The sequence below is a fragment of the Oncorhynchus tshawytscha genome, linkage group LG08 (assembly GCF_018296145.1).
Source record: "Oncorhynchus tshawytscha isolate Ot180627B linkage group LG08, Otsh_v2.0, whole genome shotgun sequence".
NCBI lineage: Eukaryota > Metazoa > Chordata > Actinopteri > Salmoniformes > Salmonidae > Oncorhynchus > Oncorhynchus tshawytscha.
Genome location: NC_056436.1, coordinates 57,503,530 through 57,526,314, shown reverse-complemented (window position 1 = coordinate 57,526,314; position 22,785 = coordinate 57,503,530). Strand labels below are relative to the sequence as shown.

Genomic DNA, 22,785 nt, shown 5'->3' with positions numbered 1-22,785 from the left:
AATCTGTTTGCTAGGGCTTGACTTGAGAGTGTGTGTGTGTGTGCCTGTCTGCCTATCTGTCTGTCTATGTAGGTGTGTAATTCAGGTGTGTATGTATGCATATGTGTGTTTGAGTGTGTGTGTGTATATGTCTGTGTACCCATGGTTTCCAGAGCAGATGCAGCTGTCCTGGCTGTTGGACTGTGCCGATGTCACTAGCTCTATTTCTGGAACCTGTGTTGTTCTGAAGGTCAGATAAAGTGGCTCGGAATCCTCACAAGGAGGGTGGCAGGGGGCACTCACTAAACAACACACACCAGACAGCACTTTCAGAGAGAGAGAGAGAGAGACAGAGAGGTAGAAAGAGAGAGAGAGTGCAAGGGAGAAATCTGCCTCGAACAGAACATTGAGTCTAAACTGATTGCATGAAAGTTGGACCTTTAATGAACTTAGATATTGAGCGATCAATCCAATAACCTTGGAGAGGAAGAGTCTGATTTGACTTTATGTTTCAGAGGAAGTTGGACTGACAAACACAGAAAGTCCACGGAACCATGGACGATGTATCACTCCGCCAGGACGATTCTGGGAAAGACGTAACAGCCAACCAGACGGAGGACAACAAAAACAACCAGGTATGTGTGTGTTGATGATGAAAGAAATAGACCCATAAACAGATACAGAAGACGAAATGCATACAGAGGCAAATATCAACCACCTACAGACAAACCAATACACACTTATTGGTATTGAGACAACATCATGTAGCCTTACAATGAGGTGGCAGGCTTGTTAGATGTATTTGCGCTGTAGTCAGATGTAGTATACGGAGTGAAGATAGTGGGAGGGCTTGGTGGGTGTTGTGGCTGCCTGCGTATAACCTAAGCGCTGGGCTACACCTGTTCCTGTGGCAAACTCTGGCACAGGAATGTTTATCCCTTTCTCACTCTCAACACACACACACGGACACACACACACATGTGCGTCTATCTTATTTCCACTGATGAGTCACCACTCTGAGTCACGACTTGATGTGACACCTGGGACAGTTCACTTACCTAACATAATTCCAACATACTATGCTATCTGCAACTTTATACATCTCAATGCATAACATAAAAACAACATAAACATGTCCTATGTTTGAATCGTAATTAAAGCCATAAAACATTATAAAAATGCGTGTGTAATATTACAGCCATAAACAACTCTACAGCCGGAGGTATGTTTTTTGAGTACCAACGTAACGTGGAGTGAAGTGAAGCAGACACATTTTCTAATTTAGTTTTGAACTAGTTATAATGTCACTTTACATCGTCTCTCCCCTAAACAACTGATTTAGAATCAGGTCTATGACAACAGTCCTGTACCATTTTTTGTCCCTAACCCTAACCAAAACTACCTCAACTGCTCAGAATAACTGATTGTAATCTTATCTGGTGTGTCTCTCAGACAGAGAGAGAGGCTTCAGTGCAGGAGTGTGACCCCCCTAAGAGAGACCACCTGGCGGAGGACACAGTGGAAGGTCATGTGGTTAAGTCTGGGGCTAATACGGGGAAAGCGCCGGACCAGGCAGCAGGGGCTAGCGTTGGAAATGTAGAGGAGTCTCAGCCAGTAACCGACGCCATTGAGGTTAATGGTGAAGAGGCTTGTAAGGGTGAGGGAACATCTCAAGGTGCAGACACCGGAGAAACAGAAGACTCCAAAGTGGTGAACGGAGAGAAGAAGGGGGAGGGAGAGATGGAGGCGGACAAGAATAGAAAGGGTCAAGAGGTGGTCAAGAATGGAGAGATTGAGAAAGAGGATGTGAAGGAGGACAAAGAGAAGGGGGGAGAAAATATTGCCAGGAAAAAGGGGAAGGGGGAAAAGATAGGAGAGGGAAAAACAGAAGAGAAGATAAAAGGAGATAAAGGGAAAGACAGAAAAGTGAAGGCAGGGAAGGGAGAGGGAGAGAAGGGAGAGGCAGGGAAGGGAGAGAAGGGAGAGGCAGGGAAGGGAGAGAAGGGAGAGGCAGGGAAGGGAGAGAAGGGAGAGGCAGGGAAGGGAGAGGGAGAGAAGGGAGAGGCAGGGAAGGGAGAGGGAGAGAAGGGAGAGGCGGGGAAGGGAGAGGGAGAGAAGGGAGAGGGAGAGAAGGGAGAGGCAGGGAAGGGAGAGGCAGGGAAGGGAGAGGGAGAGAAGGGAGAAGCAGGGAAGGGAGAGGGAGAGAAGGGAGAGGCAGGGAAGGGAGAGGGAGAGAAGGGAGAGGCAGGGAAGGGAGAGGCGGGGAAGGAGAGGGAGAGAACGTAGAGGCAGGGAACGTAGAGGCAGGGAAGGGAGAGGCGGAGAAGGGAGAGGCGGGGAAGGGAGAGGGAGAGAACGTAGAGGCAGGGAACGTAGAGGCAGGGAAGGGAGAGGCGGAGAAGGGAGAGGCGGGGAAGGGAGAGGGAGGGAAGGGAGAGGGAGAGGGAGATGGAGAGGGAGAGGGAGGGAAGGCACCGGAGAACAAGAGCAAACCAGTAAAAGAAAAGGAAGGGGCAGGAGGGGGAAAGGTTAAAGAGAAAAGCAAGGAGGTGGAGAAGCAAGGAAAGACCAAAAGAAAGAGTGGTGTGAATCACACCGCCTCTACCCCATCCTCTGTGGCCCGACCCCGGAGCTCTGCCCGCTCTGCCCGGCCTTCCACTAAAAAGGACATCATAGCAAAGTTCCAGAAAAATGACTCTGAGTAAGATTCTGAGTTCTGACATGTCCAATATGACAAACTGCAACATGCTCATGTTTATTATGGCAATAATTGCATTGTCTTTTCACTTATTTCCAGGACACCGGTTGTCTGCAACTTCAAACTTCAGAGATCATCTATGGCTGTGGCAAACGGGGGGTCAATCAAACAGAAAGTGCTTTCCTGGTGTCAAAACAAAACACGCAAGTACGAGGTGAGGGGATGTTGATGGTCATGTACACCAGAGGTACTGACATTGGAGCACCATAACCCTACCTGACACCATACCCTCTCTTTCCCAGGGTGTTACCATAGAGAACTTCTCATCATCGTGGTGTGATGGGCTGGCGTTCTGTGCACTCATCCATCGCTTCTTCCCGGACGCTTTCGACTTCTCAGCCCTGAGCTCATCTGAGAGAGAGAAGAATTTCACTCTGGCCTTCAACACAGCAGAGTACAAGGCTGTGTTTGTGTATATATATATATATATATATATATGTGTTTGTGTCTGAGTGTGTGTGTTGTAAATGATTCATCATCCTTTCTCTCTCCCTCCATATCTATTTTTCCCTTTCCTCTCTGTCTCTCTCTCTCTCTCTCTCTCTCTCTCAGGACCATGGCTGACTGCTGCCCCCTGTTGGAGGTTGGTGATATGATCCTGATGGGGAACAGCCCGGACCCTATGTGTGTGTTCACCTATGTCCAGGCACTCTGCCATCACCTCTCCAAAATAGAGAAGGAGAGGAAGGACAAGGAAGAGGAGGAGAAGAAGAGTGAAAAGATGAAAGACGAAGAGGTAGAAACCACTGCAGAGAAGAAAGAGGAGGAGAGTGAGGAAACTGGGAAGATAGATGGTCAACAAGAGGAGGGAGATGAGGGAAGGGAGAACAAAGTAAAAGGCGGGAAAGAGAATGAGAGTGAGGAGAGCTCAGCGGTAGAGAGAGAGCAAGAGGGAAGAGAAGTTAGAGGGTTAATTGAAGCACAGGCTTAAGCTAATGCTAAAGACATGGAAAAAAGATTCAAATAAGCCACATGATGAAGTATAGTTTTACAGTTTGGAACACGACAAGTGTTTAGCATGTATGAGCATAATTTCTTAAAGAGTGACACATTACTACTGTATATTCAAAAGCTGGCTTTGTTAAGGTTTGGGATTATACTCAGATTCCAACAATGTGTGTAAATTGTAACCTGTTGTGACTTTTTAAACCATATCTAACACATGCTGTGTTCTTTCCAATTTCATTATCATGTCTGTTGTGGAAGTTTGTGCACAGAAAAATAAAATGTCAATGTATATTAAAATGAATTATTTTGATTTATTTTTCAGAAAGACAACCTATGTATGTTTTTATTATGGGTAAAGTTATTAAGTACGGCTGCACTGCAGCCCAAATAAGGATTCAAAAGGCTATTGGGTTCATGATGATCTATCTTGAATAAAAAATATTTTTAAAATGATTTATGACAATTATGATGATATTCATTAACAGATAGTCTTGGAATACAACAATTACACTCTTATTCCATTCACTGAGCGTGATTGTGAGTTATGAGACTTGCCATCAAGGCATGACATTCCAACATCACATAAATCAGATATTCCTTTTGCTTGTCAGAGGAGGGCGATATTAACTTTCCACGACAGAATGCTTGCAACAACAAAAAGCAAGAGATTGAAGAGGGGCCTGTCCATACAAATTGCACTCGTTGACTGATTACATTTTGCTATTACAATTAGTTAACGATCATGAATTCCAATTTCCAGTCACGAGCAAATATGAGTCTGAAGACACAGTGCCTTCAGAAAGTATTCACACCCCTTGACTTTTTCAACATTTTGTTGTGTTACAAAGTGGGATAAAAAAAAATATTACATTGTCATTTTTGATTCAATAATTTACACAAAATACTCTGTAATGTCAAAGTGTAAGAAATAAATGGTAGCATTTATCAAAAATGTATTTCTACCCTAATAGAGCTGCCCCGGTCCATTGTAAACTCTGTTATTGTGAAATGGAAATGCCTAGGAGCAACAACGGTTCAGCCGCGAAGTGGTAGGCCACACAAACTCACAGAACGGGACTGCCAAGTGCTGAAGCACGTCTGTCTTCGGTTGCAACACTCACAACTGTGTTGCAAACTGCCTCTGGAAGCAACGTCAGCACAAGAACTGTTCGCCGGGAGCTTCATGAAATGGGTTTCCATGGCCGAGCAGCTACACACAAGCCTAAGATCACCATGCGCCAGCTGGAGTGGTGTAAAGCTCGCCGCCATTGGACTCTGGAGCAGTGGAAACGTCTTCTCTGGAGTGATGAATCACGCTTCACCATCTGGCAGTCCGACAGACGAATCTGGGTTTGGCGGATGCCAGGAGATGCTACCTTTCCGAATACATAGTGCCAACAATAAAGTTTGGTGGAGGAGGAATAATGGTCTGGTGCTGTTTTTCATGGTTCGGGCTAGGCCCCTTAGTTCCAGTGAAGGGAACTCTTAACGCTAGAGCATACAATGACATTCTAGATGATTCTGTGCTTCCAACTTTGTGGCATCCACCACCATGGAGAGTTTATGAAGAGTTATACTTAGTGATGTGATGGGTTGTTTTGGATTTCCTCAAACATAACACTTTGTAGTTAAAACAGTTCATTTTTTTACCACATTGCTTGCAATTTTACTTTAGTTCCTCATTTCAAGCAGGATTCGTTTTTTAAAAAATATTTTTATTCTGTACAGGCTTCCTTCTTTTCACTCTATAATTTAGGTTAGTATTGTGGAGTAACTACAATGTTGTTAATCTATCCTCAGTTTTCTCCTATCACAGCCATTAAACTGTTTTAAAGTCACCATTGGCCAGATGGTGAAATCGCTGAGTGGTTTCCTTCCTCTCCGTCAAAAGAGTAAGGAACGACACCTGTATGTTTGTAGTGACTGATGCACCATCCAAAGCGTAATTAACAACTTCTCCATGCTCAAAGAGATATTCAATGTCTGCTTTTTAAAATGTGTTTATTTATCTACCAATAGGTGCCCTTCTTTGTGAGTCACTGGAAAACCTCCCTGGTCTTTGTGGTTGAATCTGTTGTTGAAATTCAAGGCTCACTTTGACATTATGGGGTATTGTGTGTAGGCCTGTGGAAAAAAAAATCTACATTTAATCTATGTTAAATTCAGGCTGTAACAGAAACAAATGTGGAATAAAGTCAAGGGGTGTGAATTCTTTCTGAAGGCACTGTACGCATTCATCTGTGGCGCTCGTCCTCCCCAAAAAATCTGCGGAGGTCTTCTTATAATTACGGTCAGCACTGCTTTTATTCACCGGAAGTAGTTTTGTGTACACTGACAATAGCGTCACAGCTTGTCTGATCAATGATCTGATTTTTTCCAATTTCTCCCTCTGTCTTTTATCTCGCCACTGGAATCGATGTCAACAAAAATGCAGGCTCATTTGTCTTTACAGACCCAACTCGCTTCCATAATGGACGTGCTTGCTAGAGCGGCCGTTGTCGAGATCAGTCAACTCTTTTCCGAGAGCTCGGCTGATTTACACTTGGAGATTTCTCGCAGCTACAAAGACAACGAAGCGCTGAAGATGAAGATGAAAGGGATGAAGAGCGAGCTTTTTTCCCTGCGGCTACAACGGGCGAGTACACCGCGGGGCAGTCGTTTTTCTTTTGGCAGAACTTTGTGCAAGCCTCGGGCAAAACTCACAGGTTGGTTCAGGTTCTCGAAATGCTGCTAGCTGGGCGACCAGTCAATTGATCATAGTATGTTGGGAGTGGAACGGTTTTTGACCTATGCTCTTACTCATAGATAAGACACCTGAGCGCCACGCGGCTGTTAACAACAGGGATGACGCTTCTATTACTACAATAGGGGAAGAGGAGAGTCCATCCACAGTCAAAAAAGAGGTGTGGCAATAATAGCTCCTCACACATTACTGACATAGGCTACTACTACTCTAGAAATATGTACATATCTGACTGAATATGTGTGTTTTCAGTGTGCAGTTGTGGAGAGTCCAGATGTCATCTTGATAAAGGAGGAGGAGGGAGCTGAGGATGACTTTGGAGGATGTTGGCCAGATGCAGGTGTGTGGAGGAGGAGGAAGGAGAAGATGATGGACTGGTACATAGACAATTGACAGCCAGATAACAAACAGATGATTTAATAATTTTGTTTCATGTAGGTCAAGACAATATTGATGGTGAGACTATTACTATGGCGACTCCACAGCTGGAACATGCCAGCCAGAGACTAGGTCACGATGAAGGGCCTTACAGCATGAGCGCTCATAGTCGAGGTGAAGGAGCTCTGTGCAGCGTGAGCAGTACTGAGAACTACCCTTTCTTCAGAACCCCAGAACAGCCCCAGAGATTGCCCTCACACTCTGGTCTGCTGCCGGACCACACAATCAGCCATCAGATACAGCTGAACACTCATTCTATTGGGGGACCACTGCCAGGCAGCCCTCCAATGAGGGGGGTGCAAAGTGACAGAGGGGGTCAGCCGACAGGGGATGCAGGAGGACGGGGTCTGAAAATTGTTGAGGTAGCTTCCCTAGAAAACACCCCAAAGACCCCAACAACAACCTTGGCAACAGGCGGTGCGACTGTGAGGCGCCCTGGTCTTGTAAACCAGTTCCAGCGGCACCACGTACCCCACGGTACCAAGCCGTTGCTCTGTAGCGACTGTGGGAAGCGCTTCTCTCGCCGGCTTGACTTGATCCGCCACCGGGCGGTCCACACAGGAGAGACGCCTGTCATATGCAACCTGTGCGGGAACTCGTTTGTCAACAAGACAACTCTGAGGGTCCATATGCGCATCCACACAGGGGAGAAACCGTACATGTGTTCCCTGTGTGGGAAGGGCTTCACCCAGAAAGGCAGTCTGACCATCCACCTGAGGACCCACTCTGGGGAGAAACCCTACAGCTGCTCCCACTGTGGTGCCTCGTTCAACAACCACAGCAACCTGCGCAGACACATGGTCACACACCTAGAGCAGGCAGGGACGCTGACACTCTGACACATACACACTACCTCCCCGGTGGAGGTTTAGGTTCTTTCTTTCTTCAGCTCTCTCATTCTCTCTCTGACTGTCTTCCTCTTGATGTCTCACTTAGCCCCAGACTCTTCTCTCCCTGTCTCCCATCTTCTTCTCCCTTTCTCTGGTCCACTGTTGTCCGCCTCCTCTCTGTTGTTTATGTCTCTGATCTAGATGCACATACTACTTAAAGGGGCAATCAGCTGTTGAAACAATAACAAAGCGTCCTCCCCACCCTTGTTTCATGAAAAAGCTGAGGGATGGGGCTGGAGAAATGGAACCACTCTAAAATCCATAGCTATGACTGACCATGCATCAAATCAAAATTTGACCATGTTTTGAGGATGTATAGTGTTAGTTTACATTTACTTTGTTTACAAACATTGGAGTAAAACAAGCTTGTATTTTGCGTGTCTTATGGGGTGGACAGTTAAACTAAGCTCATGGGGCATTTGTAAGTTATATACTTAAAGAATCAATGGGTACATATCATTCATTTATAAGTAAAACATGTATGTAGCAACTGCAGATATCCCCTTGAAAGTTACTGTATGAATATTTTCAGTAAGTTTCCTACTCTGGCCCAAACGAATAAACAGTGTTTTGATATGAAGGAATGAATGAACAAATGTTTTTTTTTTTTCTAACTCACTGGCTGCACCATAGTTATTTTCCCCCTCGAGTGCGGCATTAGCTTCTCTTTGTAATCTTGTACAGTGTGGGTTTTAAACCTAGAGATTCTTCACTATCGCAGGGGTCTCTTCAGGAAATTGGCCATTCGACTTAAAGCTTCCAGAGTCCTTTTAAAGGCAAATAGCAGAGCATGAAGCAGACTTTGCCAGCCGTTTGATCTAAACGCTTGTCTAAAGCATCAGAAGGATATAAAGTATAATTTGGACCACATAATTGCTGCTGATTATCCTACTAGGAGGCAGACAGTGCCAGCACCAGACAGCCTACTGATGCAGTCATCCACTTATACAGGGAGACTTAGACAAATACTGTATTGGCAGCATTTGATTAAACTCCATTAAACTTTATGGTTTTCTGTTTGCATGTGCTAATGCGTTCTTGGGGGTTACTGTTCAACTTCTATTTCGTTTTCTAAGACAATCAATGGGATGACATCAGAGGTATGTGTGTGGGGGACTGGGGGGAGAAGCCAGGGACATAACCTTCAACATTTATTTTATTGAACCTTTATTTGACGAGGCAAATCAGTTAAGAACAAACTATTATTTACAATGACGGACAAACTCGGAAGACGCTGGATCAATTGTACGCTGCCCTATAGGACTCAAAATCACGACCGGATGTGATACCCCTTGAACCAACCCAATTGAATATATATATATATATTGTGTGTTTGCATTGACTGAAACTATTATCTTCTTAAAATATTCTTTTTAATGGTTAGTTGAGCTGATCAGTCTTGGCCCAGCCCACCATTTTGTTAAAATGTCGTTTTAAATATATATATATATATTTTTTTTTTTAATGTTCATTCAGTTGGATATTTGTGGAGAAGTTAATTTATATTGTGCTGTGTGATGCGGAATGTTCATTTTGCAACTGAAGACACACCATTACGGGAATTTTGTTCGGCTAACGCGTATCCGTAATTACGGTAAAATCCATCCGTTATGCCCGCCCTCTACCCCCCCGCATATCTATTCATCTTTGCTCCCACCGAGCTTGACCGAGAAACCAGAAAGAACAAGGAGGAGAAAAGGTGGATAAAGCGAAGAAAATAAATACGTTGGGAAGGGACAGGGAATACGAGACATATAGGTAAGTAAAAGTAAAGATACAAGCGGATTGATGAGATCATTTGACAGTTTTACTTTATTTCGCAAACCGCAGCGTCGGCAAGGAGTGGTCAACTGGGGCACAGATCACGACTTTTCCACTGCCCGCGAGTGAGTGGGGTTAAAACGCCCAAATGTCGCCCAGCACGGATAGCCAGTTTTAAGCCTGTCTAGTAGGCCAGTGTCTCCACCACAAGTGGAGATGGACGACCTGTTATCTAGCGACCAAATAATTTAACAAGCGCAGAAGGTTTGTTTAAATGGAAACACAAGACTCGTCGCTGTGTTAGCAACTACCATTAGCTAGTTTGTGCTAATCTAGCCACGTCAAGCTAACTGTTAGCGCGGCTACGCGCAAAGAAATGGTTAGCCATACAAGCTAGCTTAACTGGTCAAGCAACCAAAACTATCTCGAGAGTTTCAGGAACATGCTGCACCCTTGCAACACATAATTGGCTAACTATCTAGCTAACGTTTCCATTGTTTTGTTAGCTTGCTGAACATTTCAGCTAAATTAGTTAGGTAGCCATCGTTTGCTGAATATGCCATGCACCGACTGATCTGTTGTTCGAATTTTTCATTATTCTGGCCTCAATCGACCTCAGTCCACTTACAATTTTAGCTAGTATTTTAGCATGATTCGTAAGAATATGCTTTCTGGTTAATGTTAGGGAGGGTAAAATTAACATTACTTTTAGAACTACCCAATAATACAACATACTCCCAGAAGCACTTTGTTTAATATCTGTAGTAGGCCTTACCATTGCTGACATTACAATTTGTGTCTGATTTCTGGGTCAAACGGTCGCGGGAGATAATTCACAGGTCACGATGGCAAAGCCTTTTCCAAAAATGTAACCAAAATGACAGGTGGACTCATGAATACCCAGAAACTCAAATATCTCAAGATAGCAATGTCCAATAAACATGACATTTTCCAGGGGTTATACAATAATGGGGATGTTAAAATTAAATATAATTGTGTGTATGTAATATGCAAATTATATTTGAATTTATGTGCATATTTCATGTTGTACGCAAGAAATTATTGAACAGTTGAATATTTGACGTACTAATGCAACTATCTGTGGTCATGTCGGAAAATCGGACATTTCCGACTTGCTAACCTATGCGGAAGAGTCGGATCCCGAGTTTCCCACCTGCATTCATTTTAACTCTGAGGTCCCGAGTTTCTGACATGGTGGTAATACGTTTAGGGTTTTAGTGTGCTTGTAACATCAACACTTATGTATGTTCGACTTGAGATACTCATTATTATTTTTCTACTGCCCACTGCTAAAACCTAATGAGCTAAAGACACCAAACGAACATTAGACAGCTTCAGACTAGATTACTGGAGAATCCTTTTGACACTTTCTACATACACCATAGCAATACAATTCAATGCATTCCAATGGCCAAAGACTTAATGGGGACATACCTATTTGCAACTTCTCCCACAACTTATAGGGCTCCCGAATGGCACAGCAGTCTAAGGCACTGCATCTCAGTGCTCGAGGCGTCACTACAGACACCCTGGTTCGAATCCAGGCTGTATCACAACCGGCCGTGATGGTTGGGGTTTAGCCGGGGTTGGCTGTCATTTAAAACAATTTGTTCCTAGTTAAATAAATGTAAAAAAATATATGCTAGACTCAACAAATTTTTAACCCCCCTTAGACTACACAGTGTGTTTGGTGGCAGCTAGCCATCCTGATAGCTCCTCTGGTAAAGGTGAGATTACAAGTGTTCATAAATGTGTGCACAACAAACCACTTTCTATTCAGATTCTTGGTGGGTCTTTTGTCATTTATTATGGGGCAGATGTCATTACAGTAGGTGCATATCTTAAGTTCCATAGTGAACATGCAAATAATACAGGCCTATTAATGTTAAACAAAAACAGAATGAGCATCTGTACTTTTCATACAACCAATAAACTGTGTGTAACATTTTATCCAGACTGATTGGTCAGAAAAGGTAGACCAGGCCATCCAGACAAGCTTTGTGCGTGTTAAAGGGAAATAACGTTTTTTAAACTTTATTTCCCTTTTTCAACTTCATATTCATCATCTCCAGTAGAACATCAACATGTGAAAATGGCAAGTTTCTATGTTTTGTAGTAAAAGACAGAGGAAGATGAGTGTTTCCAATGACAGGTAGGCAATGCCTACTCATAATTGGTTAAAATCACACAATGCACACCAACGTCATTGTACACTTATGTGCCTCTTTTCTTTTTACTACAAAACATAGTAACTCGCACTTTTCACGTGTTGATGTTAGGCTGGTGCTAGAGATGAATATGAAGCTGACCTTGTTTTGAAACATCCCTTTAAACAGGGGGAGAAGATTAAACAAAACAGAATGAGCATCTAATGTCACACAACCAATAAAGTGTGTGAGAGATGACATTTGATGGTTCCAATGTAGATGAGTTTAACCTCTGAACATAATGATCATGGGCTCACATTACCTTTATCTGTCCCACTTTTTACCCCTTCCTCACCTAGACTTGGACAACTGCGTGTGTGTACTTACAGTATAACAGATGAATTGGTCAAAAGAGGGGGTGGACGAGGCCACCCAGATGAACAAGATATCTGTAAACATGGGGAGCATAAAGGCCTGTTAATATCGAACAACCAAAAACAGAATGAGCCTCTGTAATTTAGTTTATGTGCACTGCAGCCTGGCAGTGCTTGCTGAGGGCATTTATCAGCCAGTAGTCTCATTTCTCCCTTTCTCCTCATCCCTCCCTGCCTACTCGTTTACCTCTCTCCCCCTACTCTCTTTACTTTCTCTCGCACGTGTGTGTGTGAGAGACATACACATGAGGGACAGGTGCCAAGCAACATTCCTCTCTCTTCCCCCTCAACTACATGGCTACCTAGAATACTTGCTAAAAACAGTTAAATCTGTTTTGTTTTTTTAACCTTGCCACGATACTGAGTATCGCGATTCTGGTATCATCCCGGTCCTAGTGTACATGGTCAAACAATAGGTGAAAGCATGCTTACCTTCTCACTCAGGCGATTTTTGTGCTTGCCCCACAAAAACTCTTCCCGGATGTCAATCAACTTGTATACCTCTCGAGTTGATAGTCGACTCGTTTATGATTGGAGAAGACGACATTCCAAAAAGGTAGAATGTGAAAGCAGTATTTTCAGGAGAGCGCTGAAAGTGGTTGTCTTCTGTTCTGGCCCCACTGATACGTTATTCAGAACATTTAAGGAACATATTGATGTTTTTATTTCTGGATCAAAAAGGGGCTTAGGTGGTGGGCATGGCAGGGGGTGTGTCAATGAGTGCGGGCAGATGTTGGCTCAGCCTTAAAATTTGTATTTTTTCCCCCACTGTTTGGACTTAAACTCCCCCCAAAAAGAAAAAAACCTAGGCGGTTTTGGGCTTAAGCGAACCCAAAAAACACTTGGGCGTGCAGAAAAATCCCTAATATTTATGCAAATGTATTTCAATTTAATTCACTTCATCAAAATATCATGATTTATAAAGAAAGCACCATTGTCAAACAGTAGAATTCTCACTCAGTGTCCAGATTTTGTCACGTGACCAAACACCAGATTTTAATAGCGAGCTGAGCTAAGTGTTTTTTTTTTCTTAGTACAGGTTTTTTTTGGGCTTGTGCTTCCAGGGCAACTCATTCGTTTGACGAGCCACTCTGCAAGACTGAACTGTTTCACTCAGCCAGCTAATTACATGCTTCATTGACACTTTTGCTCATTAACTGGTAGATTCTGTGTTTGTGTCTTTAGTACCTGAAGGGTGGTGACAACGGGTCTATTTCAAGCGAGGGGACCAACAAGCATACAGTGCTGACCACACCTGACACAGGTAAGGGTATTGCTGGTTGAGTTGTCCCAAGTTTTCTCCCCGTGTGAAAGATAAGAACAAGTTCTCCCTCTATCATTTTTAGTTCGAAGTGTTGGCAATGACCTTTTTTTTGCAATAACCAGTTAGACAGAGTGTATATATGTTTGTATATGTATGGGGGATTGGAAATGATGCAGAGAATTACATAGATTGTGACTTCCATCAATCTGCAATGTTGAAGCTTTTTCCCTGTCAACTAACCTGTTGGGTGGGTCCTGAGTGAACTTGTTTTGTTAGGGAAAAGGTTGGGTGGGGTTAAATGTCGACATGTGGCTTGAATAAGAAGGATTCAATCTGCTACTGGACTGTAAATATTGGCATTTGTATTTCATATCTAGCCGAGGAAGCCAGTTAAGTCACTGTTTGTTGATTGTTCATGTGGTGGGAGGTTGGCTGTAATTTGGGTATCTGTCACCTGTGTGTGGGGTGCAGGTGTTCCTTGGCCTGTACAGTCAGTCAACAAGGGATCTCCTTGAGAGCTTCACTGTGATGCAGTGCAGGTGAAACAGGTGCTGCCTCTAACCCTGTGATATACAGGGCTTCTGTATTTTTTTGTGTGTGTGTGGAGTTCACCTCAGTGGCTGTGTACACTAACAAACTGTTTTAGTTGATGTGAAGGTACTGAGATTGTTGATCTGCTACATGTTGCGTTTGTCTGTCCAGGTGAGGTGGGTAGTTAAGCTGTGCTTCAGGATAAGTTTGTATGTACACTGCACAGTGATTTTGGGAGGTTCAGTTTGTGTATGTACACTGCACAGTGATTTTTGGGAGGTTCAGTTTGTGTATGTACACTGCACAGTGATTTTTGGGAGGTAAGTGGATTAGCAATCTAATGCCCCGATCTCATTACCAGCCATGCTCAATTAAACCAACGCAAATGACCTTACCCCGACTTATTGGCAAACACAGGTGCAAATGACAGACGGGCACAGACGTATTGTTTTCTTATAATGTCCCACCGCTCAATCACTCTTTGTTCCTGGTCACTTGCTGAAATAGTACAGTAGAGAAGACAGTTTCAAACGTCACATAGGGCTGTATTGTTTTAGATGGTGTGTACAGCCCAGTGGAGGCTGATGAGGGGACAATGGCTCATAGTAATGGCTGGAATCAAACATCAAACGCATGGAAAAACTGCTGTCAGTGATTCCGCCTTTACCACGTGCCTGTTCTCCCCAATTATGGTGCCACCAACCTCCTGTGGTACAGTGTGCCTGATGCTTGAAAGGGAAGCTCTTTTCTCCAGACTAGGGTGAGTCACACTGACTGACTGCTGCAGAATCAGACAGGACGATATGACTCGTGGTGTACGAGCGCACAGATATTCTGTGTCATTGACCCTAACACTGCGTTCAAACAACTGGGAACTTGGGGGGGGTTCTGGCTTCTTTCTAGAGCTCCGACCTGACGATCACTTGTGTCATGATTTGACCTTGTATTTTTCTGAGTTCCCCGTTGTTTTGAACCTGGCACAATGCACTCGTCTTTAGTGTCTGCTGACCTGGAGATGATGATATCATAACGCAGTTGGAGTAATGGTTGGCTGTTGCAGCCGCATTATATTTTCCTTCGTCTTATGGGTTTTATAGATTTAGTTAACTTCCTCAACACTTGTGCGAGGCAGGTTAGGGGTTGAAGGTGGAAGCCTCAAAAGCATAAATGGAAGTGAAAGAACAGTGACTGGAAGATGTGGCAGTGAGTGAGCAAGGGAAAAACTATACCTCATAGAACAAAACAAAATGGGTTCTTGTGGTTTACCATACAGTGTGGTGCTGTAGCCTTGTCCTCACTCATCCCTAATGGAGTATCCATAACATCCTGTTTTTCAGGAAGGGCCTGTGAAGGGAAAAGGGGGGTCAGACATGTTTTCATTGTTCACCGAAACTCGCAGCTGACTTCCGATAGGCTTCAAGGCTAAAATATCTGACTCTTTACTTGGAGAGTTGAATGCAGTGGTAGCCATGGTCTGAGTTTTAGTGGGGTCCCCCCACCCAACCAAGGAATGTTAGGATTTAAGCTCATGTACTGCACATCTATACAATTTAAAAACTGTAAAATGCTACTTGGAGAACCGCATAAACCGACATGATCACATGGGTTCCTGTAGCTTCAGTCACCTCAGTCGATCTACAAACTCATAGCCTATTGGATATACAATTAACCACTAGACATTAACTCACATTAAAGGAGAACTGATTTGGCCTCCTTTTTTTTGGCTTGCTCTTCAGGAAATGCTGGTGGCCATGACAGAAGCCAAATGTGAGTTGGCTTGGGGGGGTTTTGATGTGGGTGTTTTTTGTCTGTTGCCACCAAGACACACCCGTCTGTCAGAACCTTGCCTGCAGCTGTCTTGCCCCTGCAGCTGTCTTTGAAGTTTAAACAGGTCAGATAAAACCTCTCCAGTTATGGTCAAACGACTGAGGCTGCCGTCTGCCACTTCTACAGATGGACTGGAGATGCTTTAGCCGGAGTTCGTCAGTGACACATGGAATGAAAAGGGTGTTGCGATTACTGGACATTTGTGCCATACCGTATTATTAATAAGTCTCGTTGAGGATGTGTCGAGTTCCAGGTCTCTCCTGAATCTGTGAACACTTAGTCACTGTTCTATTATCAATGCCAGGATAGGTGATATCTGACAAACCTATACTATGTTGAAGTTTGAACAAGTCAGACTTAGCCTGTTTCTCCTCCATCGATGACTGTTGGTGAGCAGGCAAGAGGTAGTGATGGGAATAGCAGCATAGATCAGCTCCTGGCCCCTCATCAAATCTACTGGTCGGTCACACACACAGAGAGCGCACTGATTACATTATCAATGGTGGTAATGATTAGCCTGGTGCAACCAACCTGATCGCTGTGTTCAGCTTTCAATTTCACTTCAGAAATCCTCAAATGTGAAGTGAAATGATGACCGCTGGACATATGTATCGAAGAAATAGAAAATAACCAATGTCAGTTTACATATTGTTTTACAATTGGTAATCAAATGTAATGAAGTGGGTTACCTTCTGTATTTGTACAAAGGATGACCCTGTGAAAGCTGTTCCCGCTGTACAGGTGATTTGTTTCTGGCTGGATACATGTGGCTGACTGTTCCATTCATAGAAATTGAATATTCCATTTTCACATTTAAAACACACTACTTGTTGTAGCTGTAGCCGTCTGTGTAATCATTGCAGTTACTCAGGTCAATATCAGAGGCCCCATGAAGGCATCAACTGAGGTATCAACGGAGGAGGTGTCACAAGTGTTATTGTCTCATGACACTTATTCTGAAATCTTGCTGACGAGCTGTGGAAAATGGCAAGTGGATAAATGATTTTTGGAGGTCGCTAAACCATTGCGATCACATTGCTGGGCATGTTCTGCTCCTTCTGGTAGGTTCCGGCATCCGTTCATAACAGGGGATCAGTCTGGCACCCAACTGTGCGGGAATGCCGAGAAATAGGGTCAATGATGGTCATCATCCCTCAATTATAAACACAGCTCGAGCAATAGCGTAATGTCGTTTGGAAGTTAACTCTATCCGTTACAGATGTAGACAGACTGGCTCCAGATTGGATTTGATTCAGTTTGGTGCCCGCGGTTGCACTATGCAACCAGCTGTGACATGTTTTGCTATGGCCCTGGGTTGGTTTGAGTTGCTGCTAGTTAGTACACTGTTGTTCTCACCACCATAGCTGCATCCAATATTTATTTGTGCCCTAGACATGAGTCGCACCTCGAAGGGTAATGTGACTGTTTCGTCTAAATTACACTAAGTTAGTGGCATGGAAATACGTTGACATTGCCAAAGTAGGCAAATAATGAGTAAACTATTTTGCTATGTCGTTAAAATGTACTTTAGAGAGGGCAATATTGCCATTAGTTTCCTAGCAAAGTTTGTCAAACATAGGTAGCAATGCTAATGTTGGCTAGCTAAAATATGGTGGTTCCATAAATCGTAGTTAGCTGGCTGAAGTTATACTGCATCTAAAGTCAATCTGGCAACATCACAATCATGACTAAAGGTGTTTCTACAAATTATTTGCCGCCTTTTGAAACGTTACCGTGTTTCCAAGTCAAAGCCTACCTCGATACAACTCGGATAACGTCAGCTATGCTATTGACGATGATTAAAATACACGTAACCAGCGGTCTATGGTCTAGCTACCAGCATTCTCTCCACCACTGGGGACCAACGAACTCCGACCACCTATTCTGCATGTTAGGGTCCGTTGTCGGGAAGGCATCTTGCCGGAAGCGTGCATTGGCGTGGTCAATCCGTATAGTGCTTTTCAGTCTCAAATGGCCGTGATCCTTTGAACGCGTTGGGGGCGACGAAACAATGGAGCCCCATTTGAATGAAGGGAAGCGACGTGGGTGGGAGGGGGCGATTTGAATGTGGATCTTGGCAAAAGGAGGCTTGAGTTGTTGACAATTGTAATCCAAACCAATCTTGTTTTATTTACTCGTGACTCAGTTTTAGATCAGACTGACTTGATGACCAAAACTCTCCTATTTACACTATAATTGGCGTTTCTGACTCATCAATGCCACGGGCCGTTTTATAGGGATTAGTTGTTTTTTTAGGGCCAGTTACTCTAACTCGGCACAGCGATTTTAAAAACTGTAATTTACAGGCTCAATGCAGCCTTTTTGGGGGGGTAAAATTGGTTAGCAATTAAGTAGGCTTCTTGCATGTGGTTTGAGAATGATCTGTCAGACCGGATACAGTGAGTTCTAATGAAGATGATTTACTTTTGTAAAGTACTTTTAATTTATAGCGAATGATCACGGTGCATAAAATAATAACCAAATTGTAAAAATGGGCACAACTAGACAGGGTAACTGACAAAGAACCCAGCTGACGCAACACGGTAGGACACCAAGGAGCACACAGCTATCAACATAAATCCTTCCTAAAGAGAGGTCTTTGGGCCTGTTTTTAAAGGATCCCAGAGTCTGGGTGCCTTCGTGTGGTCCGGGAGGGCATTTGAGGCAGGGGGCGGTCGAGCTAAAATACTAATATTTATATTTATTTTTGGCTTGATAACAATTGTTTTTCTATGCTGTCAGTTCCATTGGAACAAAATGTTTTACACTTTTTGTGTGAAACTTCATCTACTTTTTAAGTAAATACCTCCAGTCAACTTGTGCAATACGTTAGGAGGTAAAACAGATTGCGTTCTTAATTTCACCTGTCTCATTATTTTACATTATGAAGTTTACCGTAGTTCCCCAGAACAGTTGAGCCAGTCACGTGTTGAAGTAAATAGCACAACGGGAGAAAGCGGGAGCAGGGGTAAGAGAACATTTTGGGGCTTCAATAGTGATCAGGAACGTGCAACTATAGTTTTCTTTCACATAAAATACATTAGTGCAACACATTTAGGCAGAAAATAGCTTTGTCATCAGTGACAAAAGAGGTGCAATGCTGTTTACCTGGCAGCCACACAAGGGAGTTTACAATGACAAAGCAAGGTATTTTTTTCAAAACGATGCAAGGCCATTTCTGTTTATCATAGAAAAAATGTAGGCAGCTACATTCCCTAATGTTTATTCTTGCATTTTACTAGCGAAGTGTGTGTGTGTGTGTGTGTGTGTGTGTGTGTGTGTGTGTGGGTGTGGGTGGGTGGGGGTAGCTACATCAGTTGTCTGCTGAATGCCCTTTTTTGTATAATTCTAATCCGAGTGGAGTACTGACACCGAAGCACAAAATGTCTGCTGTCGAGCAGAAATTACAATAAGAAGCATTTTAGATCATTGTTTGCAAAACGCAGCAATATATTTCTTATGCGTTTTATCTTTTCCTGCGTGAAAAATTAAGAATTATGCGTTAACGTGACAAGTTTAACTTGCTAGTTGTCTAAGTAGCTGAATTAATAAGGTGACGGGGCATCATTGTTTTAGCTTCCTGATGTGTTTGAGAAGTCAAACCCCTTTTGGATGAGTTATCTATACAGCTGACACTGCCTTCGTGATTTCCTTGCGTTCTTTTTCTCCTCTCAGTTTACGGCAGTCAGCTCCTCCGTCTTCTCTGAGCATGGCAGGCCAGTTGTCCTAATCGACTCGACACAGTGTATACACATGATGCTCCAGACCCAGTACGGTTCTTCCTTCAGACAAGTATGGTTCAAAACTTTGTTCATTTGCACAATGTCTTTAGTTCACATTCACTTGTAAATGTCTAAACTCACCAACAATTGCTTTCCTTATTTTTTTTTTTACCTATATACAGTACCAGTAAAAAGTTTGGGCACGCCTACTCATTCAAGGGTTTTTCTTTATTTGAGCTTTTTTTCTACATTGTAGAAAAATAGTGAAGACAGCAAAACTATGAAATGACACATGGAATCATGTGGTAACCAAAAAAGTGTTAAACAAATCTAAGTAGATTTGAGATTCTTCAAAGTAGTCACCTTTTGCCAAGACGGCTTGGCACACTCTTGGCTTTCTCTTAACTAGCTTCATGAGGAATGCTTTTCCAACAGTCTTGGAGTTCCTATATATGCTGAGCACTTGTTGGCTGCTTTTTCTTCATCACTCTGCAGTCCAACACATCCCAAACCATCTCAATTAGGTTGAGGTTGGGTGACTGTGGAGGCCAGGTCATCTGATACAGCACTCCATCACTCCTCCTGGGTCAAATAGTCCTTACACAGCCTGGAGGTGTGTTTTGGGTCATTGTCCTGTTGAAAAACAAAGAGAGTCCCACAAAGTCCATTGCTTGTGTTTCTTGGCCCAGGCAAGTCTCTTCTTATTGGTGTCCTTTAGTAGTGGTCTCTGCAGCAATTTGACCATGAAGGCCAAATTCACGCAGTCTCCTCTGAACAGTTGATGTCTGTTATTACTGAAAATAAAGGAGAGTCGTACACTCTAGGAGCTCCGATGCAAAATTGTAATATCCAACGTTTCGACAGCCAAGCTGTCTTCATTAGGCTATCAACATTGGATATTACGTTTTTGCATCTGAGCTCCTAGTGTGCGGCTCTCCTTTTATTTTCAAGTTTTCTACTTTGCTAGCCTCGCCTAGGTGTGCGTTTCTTCTAGATTGTTACTTGAACTGAAGCATTTATTTGGTCCATTCTGTTAATGGGTGTTTTTTTTCCGGGTTTCTTTGGTGCCCCTTAGTACACAAAGCCAGCAATATTGTAAATCCTGGGATTTGTGAAGAATGGAATGAAAGTCTAGAGACCACCCATCCCTACTTTGCAACTCAGATTGGGCACTGAGAGGGAAGAGGGATGTTCTGTCTTGCAATGGTGATGTCTGATGGTGTGAAGTCTAGTTTCCTGGATATTACGAAAGGTGTGCCGCAAGGTCGGTATTGGGACCTGTTCTCTTTTAATATTATATGAATAATATTGGACTATTAAAATGTATAATCATCTGTATGCAGATACGGTTACATATGCCATTACCCCAACTGTAGAGCAGGCATTGTTTGAGCTGCAATCTGACTTTGTGCCTTTTATTAAAAAGATCTGGTTGGTTTGAAACTTGTAATTAATGTGGGCAAGATTAAATATGATCTCTAATTCTCACAAAAAAAATTCAGATGGACAACATATAGTCATTGAATGGTTCTCCCATCGATCGGGTTCCTGCCTATAAATACCAGGGCATTTGGATTGACATGGATTTAATGTTTAAAAAAAATAATAATAATACTGATGACCTAGTTAAAAAGCTAAGATTTTAAAGTGGGCTTCTATTTTAGAAAGAAATCCTGCCTCTCCCTAAACAGCAGGAAACAAATTGTACAGTCAACTTTACTTCCAGTTTTCGACTGGTGACACCAGAATGCAGTAGCCACTACTCTTAAACCTTTGGATGCCGTCTACCTTGGCACCTTTTGGCTTTATCACAGGTGACTGTTTTAATACTCATCACTGCATCCTGTATCAAAAGGTTGGCTGGTCATCATTAAAGTCCCGAGATCACTTCACTGTTGTTTGCAAAGCTCTACAACACATGCTTCCAATTTACTTAACTTCATTGCTGAAGTATAAATACCTGAGTTACCAAACCTGTTCAGTGTTGGTTAACTCTGAGGTTCCTCAGGTCTCCACCAAATTAGGTAAATCTGCTTTTACTTTTTAATGCACCTCACTGCTGGAACAATTTACTAAACTCCTTACAATTGGATGTTTTTGTGATGCTCTGGCAATTTTTTTAAGTGAGACCCTAGTAGCTGAGGAATCTCTTAATTTGTGTTGTATTTTCTTTATATTGATTTGCTGTTTTGTTTCACATTTGTATTTGATTGTTGTATTACTGCAATCAGGGCACCCTTGAGAATGAGACCCTGTTCAAAATGAAAAACCCACTAACTCATTTGTAGTTTTGCAGAACGTGTTGGCGCTAGTAAATGTAACTATGACATGGCCAATGACTGTATAGCACCACTTTTGGATTTCACCATGTCTCGTAAACAAATGGTTTAGATCGTTTTGACGGACTCTTAAGTGAGCTTCTCTGCTTCAACCATACGAAAGTGGTTGCTGTCCTGTTATACAGGGTAAAGTTGATCACTTCATATCAAAATAAAAATCGAATGTAAGCCCCGATCAGCATGTAACCTACCTATAGCCAGACGAGAGTTGTCTCTGGCGGTAGTTAAACTCCAATTTTTGAACATTTGAATGCTGAAGGTGACGCCCAGATGTGCCAGATCAGGAATAGGCCTACTTCTCGCTGGTCAGCGCGCAGTTTGACTCCGCTACTGATATTGCCTGGAGTTGTTCTGCATGCAAAGTGACTTGTAGATCAATGACTGGCAACTTGCCTGAAAGCCCGACATTGCATTGAATTCTACACCGGGTAGGAGTTTCCTCTCACAACCTTTTACAATACAATGTTGAATAAAGATATTTTAATGTACTTTACCAGTTGTCTGTGCAGTTGGTCCTTTTGGTGTTAAGAATGTGACATAATCTATCCACAGGAAAGGATAATTACAAACTTTTCAAAGCGCTTTTCAAAGCACCATGTTTACATGGTTCTGCACATGCTTCAGCCGATAGAAACCTGAACACCATTACCAGCGCTTTGAAAAGTTGATGTAATTATCATTTCTTGGGTCTATTGTTGGAGACACACACATTTCATACCCTCAAGACATGCTAACTGCTCACCGTTACAATAACAGGGAAGGTTACCTGTTGGGGACAGGGTTGTTATATGTGCGTCTAACTTTCTCAGATGTCATTTACGGTTGATTATCCGTAATGGTACATAATTGGTCTAGCCTAGGGCTGTATTGTTATGCATACTGGATGGACTGGTTACTTTGCTACTTTCCAAATGTTCTCTCCATGAGTCTGGGAGAGAACGTTTTGGCCTTGGCCAGGGATTTCTAAACTCGGTCACGTACAC

General features: G+C 43.0%; 3 protein-coding genes across 13 annotated transcripts in view; all 3 read left to right on the top strand.

Annotated features, from left to right (window-relative positions):
• Positions 1–253: 253 nt before the first annotated feature.
• On the top strand, positions 254–4,138 carry smtnl1 (smoothelin-like 1). The gene is made up of 6 exons (XM_042326296.1): positions 254–614; positions 1,432–1,905; positions 2,307–2,680; positions 2,777–2,891; positions 2,980–3,149; positions 3,290–4,138. The coding sequence occupies exons 1-6, from the start codon at positions 534–536 to the stop codon at positions 3,666–3,668; spliced, it is 1,593 nt and encodes a 530-aa protein (XP_042182230.1). The 5' UTR covers positions 254–533; the 3' UTR covers positions 3,669–4,138.
• A 1,872-nt stretch (positions 4,139–6,010) lies between these two features.
• LOC112257092 (zinc finger protein 135) lies at positions 6,011–8,410 on the top strand. The gene is made up of 4 exons (XM_024430664.2): positions 6,011–6,390; positions 6,491–6,588; positions 6,681–6,768; positions 6,867–8,410. The coding sequence occupies exons 1-4, from the start codon at positions 6,102–6,104 to the stop codon at positions 7,703–7,705; spliced, it is 1,314 nt and encodes a 437-aa protein (XP_024286432.1). The 5' UTR covers positions 6,011–6,101; the 3' UTR covers positions 7,706–8,410.
• A 966-nt stretch (positions 8,411–9,376) lies between these two features.
• LOC112256264 (catenin delta-1) overlaps positions 9,377–22,785 on the top strand; it is a 32,197-nt gene continuing 18,788 nt past the window's right edge. For 6 of the 11 annotated variants that reach the window (XM_024429388.2, XM_024429384.2, XM_024429385.2 and 3 more), the window contains exons 1-2: positions 9,377–9,514; positions 13,305–13,383. The gene's annotated coding sequence lies outside the window, so the exon portion shown is untranslated. Of the gene's footprint in view, positions 9,515–13,283; positions 13,384–19,416; positions 19,534–22,785 lie in introns of all 11 variants that reach the window. The other 5 variants (XM_042325668.1, XM_042325667.1, XM_024429382.2 and 2 more) reach the window with 3 other exon arrangements.